Source organism: Ptychodera flava, chromosome 22 (genome assembly GCF_041260155.1).
Source record: "Ptychodera flava strain L36383 chromosome 22, AS_Pfla_20210202, whole genome shotgun sequence".
NCBI classification, from domain to species: domain Eukaryota; kingdom Metazoa; phylum Hemichordata; class Enteropneusta; family Ptychoderidae; genus Ptychodera; species Ptychodera flava.
The window spans coordinates 920,069-941,686 of record NC_091949.1 but is presented as its reverse complement, the minus strand read 5'-3'; the positions used below and the strand labels follow the sequence as shown (position 1 = coordinate 941,686).

Here is a 21,618-nt window from a genome sequence, read left to right as displayed (position 1 = left end):
GACATTGAAAGAGACTGTCACAAAGTGTGAATCACATTCTAGGACTAGATACCGTAAATTTGGTTGACTTTGAAAGTTTGTGGAGGTGTTGGAGTTGCTGGTTATGTCCATCATATGAAGCTGTATGGTGTGCAATGCAAAGTGAAAACTAGTGGAAGAGTTATTGCTAACAGGAATTTGAAGGAAGCACCACCATTTAGATGGAATGAGTTCTGGAAATTTTTATGGCCGGAATTGTTTCATTTAATTCTTGCATTATTGGTGAGTATCTTGCATAGACATTGTTTCATGTCTTTTATAATAGTTCAGTCTGTTATGTTGGACAACATTGGTACAAACGTTATGTTATAGATACATATAGAATAGGTTCAGTGTGCCTTGTGGTGACTTGCTTGTTTCCCAGAGATGAATGCCACCAGATGTATTAGTGCCGAAGCAAGGAAGAATAGAATAGAAATTGATGTCATAAATGATGATGACCTTGACCACCATAATAATCTATTTGCTCATCATGTATTCATTACCATGTAAGTTGATTAGTTTGCACTTGTTTGTCAAACATTTGAATTACAAAGTCAGAACCAGTGCAAGCCAAAATATGATCATGCTGTGTAGAAGTTTTTGCTTAATTTGTATAATGCCATGGAAACAAGGTATGGAACAGCATTGGAAATGAACAACTTTGAAAAGGTATTCATAGAGCTCATTTACATCATTACATGTAGCTAGGTACTCCATGCCTAACCTTTACCCTAATGACTCCCTTGGGCACTCTACTGATGATTCTTCCTTCTTCCCCAAAATATTCATCCTTGACTAAACCTACAAACTATTGATAGCTATGGACCAAAGTTTATGTATTCCTTGTGCGCACTAAGATATTCCATATCTACCAATGCAACATATACAGCAATGTTTACTCTAAATAACTACCCGATTGATTTCACAGATGGTGCTGTGTATGAATCTTGCTTAGCAGATACTATAATGTCCATAATGTCCCAAAATATTTATTGATTCTCTGTTTTTTTTATTCACCTTTTTGCCACATAGAAATTTAGTCTGTAAGAATTCACATTGTTCTTTTTTCAGAGTGCATTTGCTGTTGCTATTGTGAATATAAAGATGCCAATGATGATTGGAGATCTTGTTGATGTGGTATCTAAATTTACATCTGACAATGCTGACGACTACTTTGATGAAATGAAGAAGCCAGCTATCAGACTCATTTCACTCTATGCAACTCAGGTCAGTTTTCTATTTATGGTACATACCACCTTTGCAACATTGCACCTTTTATTCAAAAGTATTTGAAATTCTCAATGATAGCTTTAAGATATTGTTACTGTAGAATATTTACATGTTACAAGCAGATATATTCCAATCTGGCCATGGCTGCATGGCTTATAGAGCTAGAGCTTCTTAGCCATGTGCCACAGCTAAACTGTGTGAATGTCAAATTAATAAATAATACACCATGCACAATTATTAATTTTAAGATATATTATTGATCAATTCTTTGTTTTATCTGTTCATATAAACTCTGAATATGACTTATAAATGAAGACTGTATCTACAACATCTTCTGATAGCGATTTCTCTGTCTTGTCAGTTGAAATGTTGATTTATTCAAAGTTTGTACTGCAAAAGTTTGTTTGCAAAAGCTATTCCTTTTCAAAGTAATTTTAATGTTTTTGTGAGATAGTGACATTGGACAAAAGATGCCTGCTTACAACTTAGACTCAAGTTTCTTGAGAGTCTGTGTATACACTTGGTGATACCGAAGGATTCAAATTGCTAAGCAACGGTTGCTAAGGATAATTTCCAAAATCAATCAAAATGCAAAGTTTTCATGGTTTTCTTTGCATAATAAAGATGTACAGAACCATACTATTCCAAAATAGGCAGGTTTGTCGCGTGATTGGTCAGTGACATCATACATACAGTGTGCGAAATTAACGTCGGTCCGACGGTCCGAGACCGACAGATTTCTCGTCGGGCCGAAAGTTTTTAGCAACATGTCGGTCCTTATGACTGACTGGAATTTGGAATAAATAATGAAAATTTCTCCATCAAGACCTGTAACAGATGTAACAGATGCAGATGATGACTGACTCTGAATCATGTGATTCAGACTTGAATGTCATGCACCTATCGATGTTTTCCACCCTGGGAGTGCGGTGCAACAGGGGTGATAGAGAGGTTAAGATTTCGTCCGTAGCGAGAATGTAACGTAGAGTGGCGACGCGTTCCGTACGCGTAACGTTCTGCACAGATTCGGATTAAGACTTCACCGGCCCTGTCGCTTTGCTTTCCACTTGCTTTCCACGGCAGCAGTAATTGGCTAGCCGAGCAAGGTTCACATGTCTGTATTCACCTAACGATCTACAGTCTACTGAAGTTTATATACAAACAATATCATGTCGCTCTATTTTGATTTTATAGACTTGAAGCAAGTCTAGATTAAGACGTGTGCGTGCCGACTCACACACCCGACTCACACAGTCGCATTGTCTACAGGATTTTGCTCCGATATCAGGTTAATAGAACACAGATATAAAAACCTGAAATCCCTACTGAAATTTTACATTGTGTTTGAAAAACCGTGAGGTAAAACAAATGACAATATTAATTTCAGTCCAGACTGAACGTTATCAGCAGTGCAGTGTAACAACGTCTGCCACGCGTGTGCCGTTGTGTGCGAGTGCACTGCAGGAGATATTTTTCCTTTTTGTTACCTAAAATATCTCAAAATCAGACGGCGATCGATAAAACCAAGAGCAACAATACAAAACGAAAGGAATGTCAGTTTTGAATATCAAGTCTATGGCGAAGCGAGCGTGAAAATCGCTCTCGGAAAAGGTGTACGAGAAAAGTGGCCGTTTCACGTAGAAAACGACTGCCAAACAACAAGTGAACGCGTGACATCATCAGAACATGATGAGAGCACGCAGATCTGATGACGTACCGTTCCCGTTCCGTTCCCGTATGAAATCTAAACCTCTCTATTGATCGCGCTTCGCGTCCTGATAGTGGGGAATTCGATCTCTATGGTACGCCAGACCCGGGGGGTTGACAATAGTAATTTTTTGTCTTGCGACTTTTTACAGTTACGAAGAGTCTAATCCCTCCGATCGACGTGCATAGCACGGTGCAGCTGATTACATTCAGATCAGTATGAATTACGTCCGTGCATGCAGATTCTTGATCTAGCAATGGAATGGATTGATTTTGGTGCAACAATGTGACACAATATTATTATAATACTCGTCTAGTGAGTGTAACCCTGGTAATGTTAACATATCTGTGTCATATATGATAACAACACCTAGTATCACTTCACTAGTTCCACACTTTAAGTGTTTGGAATTTACATGTACACAAATGTACACAATACAGCCCTTAATTTTATCGAACTGACTCCATTTTCCTCGCTTTGATTTTCCATTGAAGCGCTCAAAACATAAGCGGTTCATGGAAGAGTTTAAGACAAAAACCTCCCACAAGAACAGTGCTGTTGACTAAAACATTTTAGGTTTTGAACATGGAGGTATTTTTTTACCTCTATGGTTTTGAACTACGCCCGATACAAGGATTTGATGTTACACGACAGCCAATTGTGCTACTTGCAGTCGACAGTCAAGTTCACGTTTCGCTGCGTTTGTTTGTGGACCGCTAGAACATCTTGCTTGCTCGTTGGTCTTTAACCAAAGTTCACAAGGCCGACTGTTACCACGATATATCGTGATAACAAGTGTACATTTTATAAAACAGAGCGGCCTTATCATTAACAGTTTTGTCGAGTTGCACGATCCGTTGTGTATACTCTCAGAGGCCGAGAGTAGGGCTTCAAATTGTTTCGATGTATACCGTTTTACGACAGGCAGGCAAAACTCACCGTCATCCTGGACTGTATAGGCCTAAATGTCGCAAAAAATTACACCTTTTCAGATTTTATGGTATCATTAACTGATCGAGTCGATGGTTTTCAGCAGTATCGAGTGTCTGTCAAACTTTTCAGAGTCATCTTGATAACTTTAAGCTTTCAAAGGGCGATGAGACCCAGCAATCGCTCTGGCAAAACTTTTCGATCAGAAAATATGCATTCATTTCCGCGAGTAGAGACGTGTGACATTCATCTTGTCTGCAATTTGTATAATTGAAAAAAAGTTATGATACTTGTCCTTTTAATTGAAAGTACAACCTCATCTGTTTCTTCATGAATGCAACAGAGGTCAAATTTAAGCATATTTATTTTTTGAAAAATTTTGAAAGTAATCCATACGTCATATCAAAATACATACTAGGTATTTTCTCCCTTCTGTTTTACATTACAATAAAAAAGTCGTAGTGATCAATGTTGGCATAAAAATTTATTCATACACTCCCCTTACTCAGGGTACTAAGTTATTCACTCACTCTTCTACCAGCTGCGTTGGCTTATTTCAGAAGTGATTTTCAGCTCGCTTACCATTTTAAAATCACAATAATGCCCTGGTGTAGTGTACAATTGTACACAGCAATGTAGAGAACAACATTCCCCATAGAAAGTCATGAGAGACAAACTTTCTCGCTTTCATCAGCCACATGTAGCCAGTGAATGAGCCTGTATTCCCCGGCCCCTGGGTGTTTGACATCATTTTATAGTCCAAGAGTGGGGGATTTGACATGGCTAGAAAAATGTCAAATTCTCCTGTTGTCCCATTGTCCCCCCCCCCCCCCGTGGTGGAAAAAATTGATAAATATGTGCGCATGACAGATCCTGTCAGATTCCAGATCATGTAGATGAATATTTCATGATCATTCACTTACACTATTCTGCAATTTATGTGAACAATAGTCCTTTGGAGTGAATACTTGCTGACTCTATTGATAAAAGGACATGAAAAAGTAAATATTACAACATTCAGAAGCATAGTATTGGTGAAGAAGTTGACTTTAATGGTCGTTAACAACTGCCTTTATTGAGGACCGGGAGTTTTGTGTAAGGACCTGAAGCTTTGGCTTGGTGCAGGTCCTTATGACCTGAAGCTATTTTCTCTTAATTTCGCACACTGCATACATATACAAATTTTCACAGCTCTATTTTAAAACGTTTCAGCTCCTACAAGTTTACACTAAATTTTCCAAAATTTCAGAATGTAACACATGAGATACCTGTTTAGAACCCCTAGCATGGATTAGATTATCTGTTCAAATACAAACGATTTTTGAACAGTCAATGAAATGCACCATATATTCATACATGGAGTCTGGATCTACAAGCTGGATACTAAATATTTCAACAAATGTCAGGGATCAGAGAAAGCAACCGTTTGATATGCAAAATGACAGGAAATGCAAATATTATTGTCACGATTTGTCAACTCTGTGTGTTAATGTTTATTTTTATGAATACCATTTCCTGTATGATTTTTTTCAGGCAGTTTTAACTTTTGGATACATTGCAATGCTGTCATCGATTGGTGAAAGGTTAGCCAATAGGATGAGAGCTGCATTGTTTCACTCTCTTTTGAATCAAGACATTGCATTCTTTGATGTCAACAGAACTGGAGAACTCGTCAGCAGGTTATTTCATTTTCATTTATTTCTGTTTTCAACCTTGTAGAGACAGCCGCTTCTTTTCATTGAACTTTGATTTTTAGCTCACATTTGGTATACCAATGTGAGGTTATCGTATAAGCTGAATCAGTTCATTTGCATCTGATTTGCATGTCTGTATATGTCTGTATATTTGTGGGTATGTGCTGATGTATGTCCGTCACACACAAAGGCTCCCATACCGCCAAAGCTACCATCTCAGTAATTGGGTACAGTAGATGCAGGGGTTGAGATGTGAATTTGTTCAAATGAACACATCAGTGTCAAAAATGTGCAAATGAGGTAAGAAAAGTGAAATCCTGCAAATGTGCAGGAGGCATGCCAGTGAGAAACAGGCCAACTCCACTGATCTTGACTCATTTCCTGTCATTGTTTATGAACTGTTACATATTATATATTGTAACAGACCAGCTGAAACCATAGACAGTAGATGGGGGAAGACCGTCTATACTAAACTAAGAGGGGCTTGTTTCTGCTATGCATGTTGCTAAAGTTGACCTCCAGTACCTAAAGTTAGACCTTAATTACTTTTGTCATTCTTGTTTTTCTGGTTTAAATATTTCTTGTTGTTTTTCTGGTTGTACTGTGCAGAAATCATTGTCACAACATCAACGTAGAATTTTCCTCCACTGAACAGATAGAAACAATATTTATTGTTGATCATTGGTAACCCATACTGGTATATACCAATTCTGATCAAATTTGAGTGACACCGTATAATTGCGGTATTTTTATTGAGATCAATTTTGTCTCAGATTTTAAATTCAACCCTGTACTGTCAATTGAAAGAAGTAACATATTGTTTAGAATACTCTTATATTTTTCCCAATTTATTCAATATTGCTTTGAAAGATGGATCAAATTTATATTTTCTAAAAGGTGAGACATCATCATTTTATGATATTTGAATTGACAAGATGTTTTCAACAAAATGAGGATTTTCACACATCATTTAGTGCTCACCATGTTTACATTGTACAAACAACGCAAGTTCATATCATACACATGTTATACAGAGTAAGGGCTGATAATACATCTCCAATCCTGGAAGTTATTGTACTGTCACATGAGACAATGCTGACAGATGATCCTTCTGAAAGCTGTGATGATTTTACATATTTTTGTCACATTATAATATCGTTTAAATCTAAGTCATGGTAGCGTCAACTCTTATGACTTGTAATTTGGTGTAGCTTTACCAGTAGAGCTAATCATAAATAGTTTACAACAAATATAAAAATATAATGACTAAGCGAGTCAAGATCAGAGTTTGTGTAAGAATAATAAGATCTAATGAAGGAGTTATATTAAAATGGCATTCTAATATTTCATTTCAGGTTGACTGCTGATGTTCAAGATTTTAAAAGTTCATTTAAATTATGCATTTCTCAGGGATTGCGCAGCACTACTCAGGTAAAGTGAATGTTTTTATCAGTGATACTTTCACCACAGCTAGAATGACAGTGTGTCAATATCAAAAGTATATCCTAGCTATTAAACACTTCACCCAAAACAAGTTTTTGTTTCACCATTGTTGAGTCCATTACACAGTGGTATGTTTAACATGAAATCCTCACTTTGGAATTTAAGTAGTTTGAAGTTGTTCTATATTACTGTCTTATAATTGGCAGCATCATGGCCCAGTGGGTAGTGAGCTAGACTCACCATCAAAGGACAGTATGGCTGTACACAGACTCACTATCAGAGGATGGTTAGTTTGACACTCTAGCATTGTGTTGTACCTTTTAGAATAGTCCTTCCAGCATATGGTACTCCACATTACATGATTTGGTAGTGACTTTGGGTCAATTTGGTAGTGACTTTGGGTACCTCATCATCTCACTGGATGTCTTGCCCCTTTGATGATGGAGTAAAAGTATTAATATCCATGAAAGTTAGGATACATGTGTAAAATTTATGGATATGTGTCTCACACTGCTTATAACACTATTGTTTGCCTATGTCAATGCAGGTCATAGGATGTGTGGCGTCTATTTACATGTTATCACCCAAATTGACAGCTGTGATGATTGTCATAGTTCCTGTAATGGTATTAGGTGGTACTATCATTGGACATGTATTACGTAAGCTATCAAGACAAGCACAAGAACAGGTATGGTGATGCTGATTGGTTTCCTTCATATTACCAAGTTACTATGCCAACAAACCACAAGTAAAAACAGCAATTATATCCTCCATTCCCTGGCTGGTGTTTGTCAATTTTGCGAATTCTAGGAAAAGTGAAGTTTTCACTTGTTGAGTGTAGCATAGCCTTTCAATGGTTGTAGGAACCTACATGGAGGATCAAGATGTCCATACTTGTAGCATTATGCCAGTCTACAAGTTGCAATTTCCAAACTGTTATTATCTTAGAAAATTTCTCAGACTTTTGCAGCCAAACACTGTTTACATCATTTTCATCTCTTAATGATGATATCACTAATAACGGGTCTCCACAGAAGTGAAACAGATGATATCAATATTCTGTGACCTTATTGGTATGACTTACGTTCACAGTAGCTTTCATGTCATGTCGTCTATGAAGCAAAGCTATTGTTCTCTATGCACATCTTTAATTTAACATTGATTTCTTCTCAATGTTCTAGATCCCTCTTTAACTTCAGTAAAATGCTTAGACTAAGTACATGTTAATTTGGAAAAAAATATGATTTCTTGTTTGACTAATTTGTAGAATTTACATGTGCAGCAACAGTCATATCAGAGTGGAATAACAAACAGTTTCCAAGATACTCTATCATGGCCTTGTTACATGATACCTGAGATACTTTATATATACCGGGGATATGCTGTATCATTCCAACCTGTGAGGCGTAGATTTTAAGATCTAACGACTACATTTTTGTGCTTTTCTGTTTAAATAATCTACTCCTGACTTTTATGACAGTTTTGTCTACTCATTTGCTGTAGGTTGCTATGGCAACATCAGTTGCAGATGAAGCTCTTGGAAACATTCGAACAGTGCGAGCCTTTGCCATGGAAACCAAAGAACATGAGTTATACAGAGCAGAGTTGGATAAAGCCAGTAGTTCTAATTTAAAGTTAGGGTTGGGTATTGGATTTTTTCAAGGAGCAGCTAACTTTGCATTAAATGGTAAGGTTTTACCCATAAACCATTGTGAAAAATGCTTTTGGAGCAAATGTGTGACATGAATGTATTGATTTGTAAACAGAGTTTGAAATGTTCACGTCTGGATCAATTTATCAGTTATGTCAAAGTCCATCTCTGTCATGCTGTGGACTATGAACACAAAACTGTCACATCCTTGTAACTTGTAAGTGCTTTTATTTAAATTGTAATACAGACTGCGATGGCAATCGATCATTGTTTCTCATGACAGTTTATTGAACAGAGCAATATTAAGAATACCAGCAATGTGAATGTTTTCTTCACAATATCAAACTCCAGGAGTTTCTTGCTGTTCCCTTTTTACGGAACATGCTACACTTGCACCAAAGGCTTCAGTATAACATAGCAGAGGAGAGGTCCTAGACTAGTAGAGTACTTTCACGGTTGTTTTCATCAAATGGAAAAAAAAGGTTCATTCATATTATTTTAATTTGATGTTGTTGTCATCAAATGTTACTGATTCAGAGACTTTCCACCACTGTATTCATTAATCATATCAACATTGTGTTTGTCTATCAGGGATTGTGTTGTGTGTTCTCTATACTGGTGGATACTTGGTGTCAGCCAATGAGATGAAAGCTGGTGATCTCATGTCATTCTTAGTGGCTGTTCAGACAGTTCAAAGGTCACTAGCCAGTATGTCAGTTCTCTTTGGTCAGGCAGTTAGAGGCATGAGTGCTGGAGCCAGGGTATTTGAGGTAAGACGTCCCTGCTTACAAATACACACTTTTGTAAAATGACATGACATAAATTGGTATTGATCCAATACCATTGTTTGATTGTTTTTGCTTTGATGTGGAGATTTTTCTCTCAAACAGCAAAGTGTCCTTCTATAATGCTATGATGCTTATAGGGCTGGAGTAAAACTAGCAGGTAATCAAAGTTACTGTCACATGGTCTGAGATCAATTTGATCGTAGACCATCTATTTGATCCATTTTGACCAATATGTTGTATTGTTTTAATACTGGAAAACCTGAACCTTCTTCTATTTAAACCTAGTTCAGCCTTTATTACATGCCTCGATGTGAGTGAAAATCAGTGCATTGATTTGAATAGGAAACATCTGGGGAGGTAGCGGGCCGGTGAACGACGTACTGACCGCTTTCCGTGGTTACCCTGTCCAGTGAAGCCCTTGGACGTCAAAGTTTACACTTAACACTAGATGTAAAATATCCATGTGTGCGCTGCTATTTTGACTTTTGTTAAAATCTGCTTTGATACTGGTCGATAATGGTAAAATTGTTTGAAAATGCCCTGCATGTAACTGAATGTCATATAGCATTCACTGTGAAGAGGCATGTAATAAAAATATTATTGCCTGAATACATGGGTTTACGTGCCCTCGCAGCAAGAGACAATTTGCCCTCCTGGTGTCGGACAAACTGTCACCTGCTCTCGGGCACATAAACCCATGTATTCAGGCAATAATATATAATATTCTATTCCTGTAAACAGGACCACAATGCTTGTTTTTGAGCAAAGAGTAATCTATATTTCTTTTCTTTTTTTGCAGTACATTTTAAAAGAAGCAGAAATGCCAGTTGAGGGTGGCAAAATCATTCCATACCATAGTCTATTTGGTAATGTGGAATTTAGGAATGTCAGTTTGCATACCCAACAAGGCCAGAACAGGTATATTAGTTTGCTGCCATTACTAGGGTACACTCCCTTGTGACTGGATTAGAAAATAGTAATGAGATTGCAAGGTGTGATGAACATGTAGGAGTGAGAAAATCCACTACCCCATGGGCTACATGTAGTAGCCATATAAATCAGTAGCCTAGCCACAGTTTCAACAAGTCCTGTATTCAACATTGTAGTCATCAGCTGAATCATCGTCTACTCCATTGGACTATAGGCCAAAACTACAAGCCCAGTCATAAAAACTACTTGCCTATAAGCTTGGCTCATATATATATTTACCTCTAAAATGCTGTGATTGAAATTGCTACTGGTTTCAGTTTTATTTTGATGATTCACTTCAGGCAAAGCGGCAGATCTGTGTATTTTTTCTGAGTCATGAAAGAATTTTGAAAAGCAATCCTGAACTCCACCGAGGTTGATCTAACATTATATGAACACCAAGTGAAACCCCAGGAAACAGTTTACACTTTGTTCAAACAGCAGTTAGCAGTGTACAAATTTCTGGTAGATACCAAAAAGTGCAGCATCATTTGGGTTTTGTGTTTTGAATCACCTCAAGTGAGTATGTAACATTCATTGCTGCCATGGACAGTATCAAGGTAAAGCCATTGAACTTACCATTCAAGTTTTTGATTTCTGCATGAATGTAAATTGATCAATTATTTTACAGTGGTTCACCAAACTCAGTCTGGCGAAATGATAGACTGAGTGGCTTTACCTAAATTACTTCTCATCCCATACACTGTACAATTGAATTTTATCAACACTTCCTTACATTTAATACTTTCTTATTGATCAAAAGCTAAAACAGCTGATCAACGATACAATTTTAGATCAGTCATTGCTGGTTGAAGGTGATAGGTTGTCATAGTCACATTCTCAATGGTTGCTGTCATGCCATGGTGTAATATAAACACTGTATGGTTGACTGTTTTGTCCACAGGAAGTGTTGCAAGATTTTAATTTAAAATTGAAGAATGGACAGACAGTAGCTTTATGTGGATTGTCTGGTGGAGGTAAGTCTTACATTTTGCATTGATTTGAGTACCATCAATCAACATAGATGCTCTATCATTGTTTTCTGATGACAAGCTTAACAAAGTTTTATTGTTATCAATAGATACCAGTAAATGTACTTTTTCTAGTAACAAAGTAGTAAAATGTTGGTTTTAAGGTCATGTTCAGATAATGTAGAATTTTAACCGCGGAAATCACGGCAGAAACTTCCATAAATTGATGATGAAAGTTATGGGTTATGAGAGATTAAACTGAAAATGCATCATTTAGTGAAATAGTTCGATATATTACTGATCATTGCAGCTGACAATTTTCCATCCAAATGGTCATCTGATAATTTGATATAATAAGCTTCTTTTATAAGTGAGAACAGTAACAACGATACATGTACTTCAGAATACCTGAATAGTAAAAGCAAAAACATTAATAACATATGGTGATAAATCTTGCATCCAGCACTAGTATCAAGAACTGGTCAAATATTCATTTCTTAAGAATACGGTAGTTCAATACTCCTTACTGCATTAATTGCATTTATCAAGTATTGAAGATGGCTGCCATGATTCACAGTTGACACACACACACACAAATTTGAATCAAAATGCAAACTGTAGATTTCACAGTAAAACTTAGACTTGGTTCAAGTCTGTGATTTGTGAATGTTTGAGTGGAGTGAACGCAATGATTTGTATTCTGCTTTCATGTGAAACGCGCGCGTGAGTGGACGCGATGAGTAAGGTGAACGCGATGAGTGGAGTGAGCGCTATACAGCGGAGTTTCACCCGGAATCACAGACTTGGCTTTCTTGCACGATCTGCGTTGCTATAAATTATTCATGAGATGACGTTTTCTTTACTTCATATATTATTCATAAGATGACATCACTAAATTTTACACATGGGAGGAGTTACCAATTGACCCAAACGAGACGTGCATAAAACTCACATGGCGTTGTTGACAAAATGTCGAGTGCGATCACTCCGACAAACGTCAGCACGACCTCTGTTGTATCACCGAAAACGCGTGAAAATATCTGTGTTGTTTGTGGGGCCCATGTCGCAAAATGCGAAAATCGTCGCCGGTTATTCAAGGATGGAAAAAGACACCGTCCTTACAGTTGTAGCCTGTTCTCTTACATGCCCAAAGTGATGGAAATCAAAACAATGTGGGGTGACTTCGTATGTCAGTGATTTTCCGCTGCCGGTTGGTGCGCAGACGAACACATCTTTTCCCTCCATGTAACTCTCAACAAGCTTTCTTTGGTAATCTCGCATGATAAGCGATGGTCGACCAATCAGTTGTAAAACGCGGTTAATGTACGAACTTGATGCCATTATTCGCCCAGATATAAAACGTACTCGATGTCTAGCTTTGCACAGAGATGACAACAAACTTTTTAATGCATGCAGAGGTTTATTAGCATGTGTTCTTCTTATTGGCCAGAACAACGGCGGGGGCTGTCAATCATTTTGTATTTGCTCTACGTCACTGTGTACACAGTTCGTCTCACCGCCTGTACTTTGCAAGAAGTCCAAGTCGGTGAATCCGGCAGAAACTAACTCACTACTGCGCAGACTCAAACGTGACTCATTCAATCGTTGGTTAAACCTGGCGTGAGCTGCCAAATTCCGGATAGGTTTGTACGAAATAGGAGAGACACAAGAGAAACTATTATAAATGATTTTATTTTTTTAAAATTCACCGACTTGAACCAAGTCTAAGTAAAACTCAGCTTTGCTTGAAAGCCCAATCTCCCCCTCATTGCAAACTGTCCATATTGCATCCATCATTTCTGAAATCCAAAATGAAACATGCACATGACATCATTTTGCTATAATTATTCAAAATAATAATGCAATGGAAAGGTTTGAATATATTACTTGCATACAGGAATTTCCATGAATCACAGCCACTCTCCTTACAGGTAGAGATATTTAACTTTTGCAATAGTGCAGCAACTGATTTTTTTAAATCTTTTATTATTGTAAAATATCATCATGACTGACAGGAAACCCCATTTACAACAAGTCTTCTTACATTAATTTATTAATTCTCTGAAAAGCATGCAGTATGTCAACTTTTAAGTGCATCTCTTTAAGAAGATTGTATCTTACATTGAATTCGGTTTTGAAAAACTCTCGATAGGTACATTTACATTTGCAATCCAAATTTATGGATACATTTTCCAACTAAAATTAAAAATTGTGCAGACTATGTCTGTAACGGTACTTACATTGCACTCTGTGAAAATAATATCTGATGGTTATATTTCAATTTCTTTCCCTACAAATCTTTTAATATGTGCAGGAACTGATTTTCAATTTTTCCCTATCAAATTTTTCCTTTCTAAGACAAAGAAAGTTGTTTAGATAGTATTTAATTTATCAATGGTGCATATGATCATAGATGTTATATCAAGAGGCTGACTTTGAAGAAAGTTGTATATCAGCAGATATTTGCAGATACTTGTGAGCAAAATTTGTATGTAAATAAAAGTTCTAATTGAAGTCTTTTTGATTTTCAGGGAAATCAACAATTGCTGCTTTGTTAGAGAGATTTTATGATGTGAAAGATGGCAGTGTTACAATTGATGGTCACGATATCAGATCATTAGATCCAAGTTGGCTGAGAGGTAGAGTTATCGGCTTCATTAATCAGGTAAGTTACTGTAAACACTCCAACATTGAGATTTCAATTTCAAAATTTTAAAAACTTGAGTCAGAGTAGTTCCAGTAATCAATCTGTAAATTGATAATCTATATTCTCTATGAATAAATTAAATATATTCAACATGATTGCATAAAATTAAGAGTTTTCAATCCATTTCCAACCAGTTAACAAATTGAAAAGTTAATGTTTCATCAACATTACTGAGTGTTAAAAATAAAGGAGTTCTTTAAGTAAAACTTCAATCATTGACAAGTAAGCAGATCATGTCATCTACATGCTTATAATAATACCAAGGTGTCCTGCAAATGTTTTGTTTCTTTAATGGTTGAAAATTTAAAGCCCACAGGTTTTTGTTGCAATTAAACATGTTTTATATGCTCCATCAGATGAGCAAGTCCAGTCAGTATTTTGTTATTATCCTGACCTGTATCAAAGTTTGTCGGGTCACACAATCTACTTGTCCTTCACCTTTCACACAAACTTGTCATGCAGTTCACGAAGATTTACATGGCCTCTTGACTCATCGAAGTACAGTACAATGGTCAAGGTAAAAAATATTACCAGTCCTTGACCATAGACCGCTGGATCCCTGTCAATGCTAATTTCCTCCAATTTCATTTTTAGGAGCCCGTTTTATTTGCCACTACTGTGAGAGAAAATGTCAGATATGGTAGACCAGATGCAACAGATGAGGAGGTATGGTGATTTCAGAGTCGTATCATTGTGATTTAGTTACTTGATAGTGATCACTTTGGGTTCTGATGTTAATTATCCAGTATGATCTAGCATTGATGATCAAGAAGTGTAATTTCTATTAAAGGGCGGGCAGAATATAAAAAGGAACAAGATTAAAGCGATATGCTCCAACCCAGCAACACAGGGAGAGAGTCAAGAAAATCTAGATTTTTGAGTTTGTTTCGATAAAAAAGTGACAAAAAACAATGTTGCTGTCATGGTAAATACATCAAAAACACATCAACGCTTGATTACAATGCTTAGTTTTGAACTCGATCTGCTTCAGTCCTACTTTTCGCGGATTTTGTTTGAAAGCTTAGACGCGAAACGGTCTTTTGTTCATTGAAAACCGCTGTCAATCAAATGGTTGTGTAAACTTCAGCGTGAATCTTCAGGTACGTATTTAATTGTCATCAGTTTTGGTTCTGTAATAAAATCCAAATTATGTTGGTCTCTTTTCCCAATGACTCGCTTACTCCCCGCAGTGGACCATGCACTTCCATGCATGGAGGTAGTCTGTGTCTTACCTACATGTTCCTTGCAATGACCAGATGATGTAGTGTATAACAGAAAATATTTGTTTAAAAATAACATTTAGTGTATTGCTGTATAAAGTTGCTTTATTCTGTCTCATCGATCCAGTGCCATGAACACCTTAGAGCCATAGTCGCTTATGGTGAGGTATACAGGGCACAGCCCTTCTGATAGTTCCTTTTTTTCTGCATCAGAGGGACTATTCACTGTGTACCCAACCACAAACGATAGTGGTTTGTGTGAATTAGTGAGAATCATAACCTTAAAATGGCACAAATCAACATTTCCAGCTGCTAAAGTGCGCCAGGGAATCAAAAGTTATCGTTTATTTGCTTTTTTAATTTTAATATTGCTTTGTAGTCAGCACTACTGGATATCCATATCTCACTTTGAAATGTTTTCTCAGATTAGATGATACAGACTTGGTCTGAAGAACTCTGCCATGTGTAATTTCAGTCATATAAATACTGCCTTCAGGTGATTGAGTGCTTTTCCTGAATTTTGGAACCCTCTTGTATGAGCCAAAGAAGCTGTGGGTTAGGTTTAGCAAAACTGGAGGAATGAATATACAGGGACAAAATGTCCATTTTAAAAAAATTTCATACTGGATTATAAAATACATGTAGTTGATGCATGTAGTTAAAGGCACTGCTCGCGATCCCTGGGATCACCTTTGTTCTAGTCTGTAAGAGGATTATGGAGGTGTGATAGCCTTTTGTTTTCCATTGAAATTGTAATCCGGTGGGTAAATTTTCTGATGAGACAGTCTGGTGCCAACGCATGCCTTTAATAACCAAGATTAATATTGTGTACAAATCCATTTTACTTGTGGAATAACCACGGAATAATGGGAATGTACATACAAGGTATATTACCGTAAGTAGACTTGGTTCAAGTCTGTGATTTGTGAATGTTTTAGTGGGGTTAACATGATGATTTGTGTTCTGTTTTCATTTGAAACGCTTGAGTAGGGTGAACACGGTGAGTGGGGTGGTGAACACTATACTGGAGAGTTTCTCCTGGAAACACAGACTTAGCTTTCTTGCACATTGCTATAAATTATTTATGAGATGATGTTTGTATTTATTGATCTAAAATTCATAAGATGGCATCATTGTATTTTGCATGTTGGGAGGAGTTATCTCTCGATCTCCCAAGATATGTGCATAAAACTTATCTGGCATTGTTGTTAAAATGTCAAGTGTGATCAGTACCACGACAAGTCAGCACGACCTCTGTTCATCACCAAAAATGTAATTGAACCAGCCTTCCGCTACGCAAGTTATATCAAAATTTCTGGTCACTGATGTACACAGCTTTCAGTCTGTTCAGTCATCTTTCGTTCAACTTCTAGGCTTGCTACTTCATTTGAGCAATATATGTATGTGGAGGAGATTTCAATAAGTACAGTTCTAGCCTGTTCTCTTTCAGAACAATGTGAGGCGTCTTTGTAGGCAAGTGATTAACCGCTATCAGTTGGTGTGCAGACGAACACATATTTTCCCTGAATATAACTTTCGACAACTTTTCTCTTGTATCTCACATGATTTGCGATGGTCAACCGATCAGTTTGTGCGAACTTTATGCCATATTTGCTATGCATGTAACGTATTCAGTGTGGAAGTGGATGCGTTCTCCTTATTGTCAGAATAACTAGGGGAGAGCTGTCAATCATTTTGTATTTACTTTACGTCACTGTGTATACAGTCTGTCTAGCTGCCAGTAATATGCAAAAAGTCCAAGTCGGTGAATCCGGCAGAAACCAACTCACTTACTGCGCAGACTCACAGGTAACACGTTCAATCGCTAGGAAAACCCGGCCTTGGCTACCAAATTTCAAATAGGTTTGTATTAAATAGGAGAGAGACCAGAGAAACTACTGCAAATGATTTTATTTTTTAGCAATTCACTGACTTTAACCAACTCAAGGTATTAAGTCAAAAACAAGGTAGGGCAGTCAGTCAATGTTAGCTGTGTCAAGTTTTTTGTGTTTGATATGATATCATACATGTAGAGTTTTTTTATTATCAGGTCATTGAAGCATGCAAACTAGCCAATGCAGATGATTTTATCATGGACTTCCCAAAAGGTTACGATACAGTACTTGGCGAAAGAGGTGTTACAGTATCTGGTGGACAAAAGCAAAGGTACATATATTGAGAGATTTTCCCACCTATTCATATCATCTGTGTAGTGTTACCTCCTATTTAACTATTTCACTATAGGTTGGTTTGGCCCAAATCCATTGTTGTCAATTGTGATTTTGGATCTGTTTACAAGAAATTGGGGTGAGCAGGTCAAAATTCCATCCACTTTAACTGTTGATAGAATATACAGCATTTATGTTCTGTCTGTCAGACAATATACATTCTTCTTCTACTCCTAAATGCAAAGTAACATGTTCATCATGTCAACACAACCTGTTTGTGTAAAGTTCAATGTCTCTGCTGTCTAGAATTCACTTGTCAATAATAATATTATGAGGTTATTACGAAAGGATTTATGAGAACATTGGCCCAGTGTATCGCTCGACAAGAAGCGGAGAGCAATGCGCGGCGCCAATGTCCAAGTGCATACTTCGCAGTATTTTCGTGATAACCTTATTATTATACATCTTACATTCCTGACTGGGGCATCAAATTGTCAGAGTAGTGACTGTTTTTGTGCAATGTCAACAATTTTTCTTCCGATTTTATCGTGCCAGTATGGAACGTTATCTGGGACACGCTTCTGCAAGCTCTTGAGTGTGTGCACCACACACGTACATAAAGAGCACGCACGAGACATGTTGTGGCACATGTCCAATGTGTTCCTTGAAACCGTTCACCAGTGAACATGCAGATACAGCCGCAGGGGATGGGGTGCCAGGAAACTGTTCGTGTTACGGAATGGGCGTTCTGTACGGCCTTTTTAGCGCACGCAAAATTCTATTGTTCTAGATGGTAGATGTATAATAATATTGCATTGTATTGACAAAGCCAATGCTGTGTATTTCAACATACCAGTGAGAGAAGTAGGAAAAATGTACTTGATTTCCAAAACAGAAATTATTTTTAAAAATAATGAAAAGCTAAGTGATAAGTGTTGCTGTAAACTATCGCACCGATTTCCAGGATAGTTCTTTTTCTAGTGATTTGAAAACCAAGACACTTTTTATTTGAAAGTAAATGTTAGTATTTGACTTTTTATGACTGGCACAATTATGATGATATAATACATGGACAATACTGTCGCTGATGGAGAAAAAAGTGCATAGTTGAAGTACATGTGACAGATTTTGGATATTTTGACCTTGAGAATTCAAATTGGCAATTCTGTGGACTGTTGTTTTAATTACACTTGGCCTCATGTAGAACTGAGATTTTCCATTTTGTATTACAGAATAGCAATTATTTTCCATTTTGTATTACAGAATAGCAATTATTTTCCATTTTGTATTACAGAATAGCAATTATTTTCCATTTTGTATTACAGAATAGCAATTATTTTCCATTTTGTATTACAGAATAGCTATTGCCAGAGCCCTGATTAAAAATCCATCCATCTTAATCTTGGATGAAGCTACAAGTGCTTTGGATGCAGAGTCAGAGAGAGTTGTACAGGAAGCATTAGATAGAGTTATCAGAGGTTAGTTTTTCTGTTTTGAAATATACTTAGTGGCTTAGATTGTGCTATTTTGGACATTATTAGTGTAGAAGTGGTATTAACGTTGTACCAGATCCTAGAATAAATTGTCATATGTCATCAACAATGTCTGGTGACTGGATAGTTGGATAGATGATATACACAAATGACAAAATTTGCCATGTTTAATCTCTATGTATCAATATTATATATTATAGCCCACACAAGGGACTATGTGCCCGAGGGTAGGTGTCCATTTGCCCGACGTAAGGAGGGCAAATGGTCTCCTGCCCCGAGGGTACCTAGTCCCTTGTTTGGGCTATAATATTTTTATTACATGCCTCTCTTACACCGTTTTCACTCCAAATGTTTAGGTTTATTAGCAAATGACATAATAGTATGCTTATTTATATTGTAAACGAAAATCTGTAAAAAATGGAATATTTTAATCATCAGATGGCGCATTGATACATATGAATCACTGTTATGCAGTTTATAAAAATTTTTTAAGCATAATTTTCTAAAAACAGGATTTTCTGTATAAAACATGTAATATAAACATTTTCAATTCCAAAAGTTGTCAAGTTTAAAATAGTTCCGGTTCACTTTCAGTCCAGTGATGACTATGCAGCCTGCAATGTCATCATAAAGTTACCATCGAATTCTATTGAGTGCACGACGTTTGATATACGAGGCATGTAATAATGGTGATTGTGTACTAAATGGACTGAGCAAACTTCTCATTTGTTGTTGGTAATATCACCATCGCCATGCAAAAAAATGTTAAATGATACTTTTTTAATTATCAGTAATTTTAAAAACCTTTTCATATATATTTGCTGATTGTCATGGAATGATACAATTTTGTAGAAATATCAGTCTGGGTAAAATGCACCTCAGAGATACATATCCAACTCTCAAATTATTACATTACTCTTTCAAAACTCATGAAGTAAGTAAAGTTTTCAGCGCCTTATTTTTTAATCAAAAATTTAATTTTTTTCTCCATAGATTTATATGGTGATGGAAACCATTTTGAATTTCAGATGTTGGTAATTTTTGAGTAATGTGTACTAAATTTTGCTGGTGGCCCCAAATTTATACTCCTATTGTTGAAAAGGAATGGTTTTAAGTTTCCTTGAGGAAAGTTTAAGCAAAAGTTTAAGTCTTTCAGTTTTGAAGTATGTATTACTTTTTAAGTAATTTCACCAACTTCCAAGATGAAGTCTGTTTTTATTGTTGTGTATTGCTAAAGATGTTTACGTCTGATATTGTCATTTGTTATTGTCTTTCAGGTCGCACTGTTCTGGTTATTGCTCACAGATTGAGTACAGTACAGAATGCTGATGTCATAGCTGTCATATCAAATGGACAAATTGTGGAGGTAAGATACCAGTATCTTGATATCTATGAATTGTTTCAGGTGTCAAAATATTAACTCCCATGACCAGGACTTAACTTAAAATCAGTTGTACTGCTGTAACAGGTAACAGACACCATAACTGTGCACCTTTAGTAACTCTCAACACGTTGTGGACACATAATAATTGTTACCTGTACGACTGTGTAATAATTGTTTGATGTGCATTCTTTCAGATGGGAACACATGAACAGTTGAAGAGGAAGAAGGGAGTTTACGCAGAGCTGATACAACAGCAGAGTTTAGACACCAGTACATTTTGATAACATTGTAAGATGTGCAAGTGCCAAAATTTTAAACTAGCTGACTTGTAGAAATCTGGCGTTTCCACCTTGGTTGGAAAAATGACTTCATCAAGCTAGTACTGAGGTAGAATATGATTTGCCATTGAAAGAAACAAACTATCAAACACATATTGTAAAGATCATACCTTCATGAAAGAGAGAGGTCTGTGAATAGAAAGGACTGAGTGGTATATCTTGTGATAAAAGGACTGAGTGGTATATCTTGTGATGAAAGGACTCATTGGTATATCTTGTGATGAAAGGACTGATTGGTATATCTTGTGCCACAAGAACTTAAAGAAAATGTTGACCACAGCTACCAAGGAATTGGTTACATGTATTCCACAACACATTTCAAGGACTTCAATCAATTGAAGTAGATTTGTCTTTTTACCATGCAATTTGATACAGCTTGCATGTTACATGAAACACGTCGTGAGACACATATGTCTTTGCATGGTGGATGTGTGAATATGGTTTTTGCTTCAGAGACAGAATTTTAATCCATCCAGTATGCATGTATATACTGGTATATGAAACAATTTTAAAGATTGTATCAGGTTATGAAATGTGTAATATTTTGTCAATAAAATTCATAGTTTGGAAAAAAGTAAAATACTGATGATAATGTGTGTTATTAGGTGTAAGTTGACTGATGTTACTGATACAAGTAAACATTATGTTTACCTCAAATTTTAGTTTGACATACTGTGCACTGTTTGGAGAAACCCATTTTTTGCTCACGTGTGAACACGTGAGCATATGTCGCAGCGATGTCTGTCTGTCTGTGTGTCTGTCTGTCTGTCTGTTGGTCCATTTTCTCAAAACGGCTGAACGTATTTCAGTCAAATTTGGTAGACATCTTCAGAATTCAAATGGCTAGAACTGAAAAGGTTTTGGTGGGCGTGGCTTGGATATTAATGAAGTTATGAAAGTTTT

At 36.6% G+C, this 21,618-nt stretch overlaps 1 protein-coding gene across 1 annotated transcript; it reads left to right on the top strand.

Annotated features, from left to right (window-relative positions):
* Positions 1–41: 41 nt before the first annotated feature.
* Positions 42–21,292, top strand: LOC139122435 (mitochondrial potassium channel ATP-binding subunit-like). Its single transcript, XM_070687809.1, is given in 16 exon segments — positions 42–261; positions 1,093–1,248; positions 5,423–5,568; positions 6,939–7,014; positions 7,574–7,714; positions 8,530–8,713; positions 9,269–9,447; positions 10,265–10,352; positions 10,355–10,383; positions 11,339–11,411; positions 13,937–14,070; positions 14,707–14,778; positions 17,383–17,498; positions 18,857–18,978; positions 20,271–20,359; positions 20,572–21,292. Coding segments are annotated over 16 exon segments (1,839 nt in total). The 5' UTR covers positions 42–114; the 3' UTR covers positions 20,659–21,292.
* The last annotated feature ends 326 nt before the right edge of the window (positions 21,293–21,618 follow it).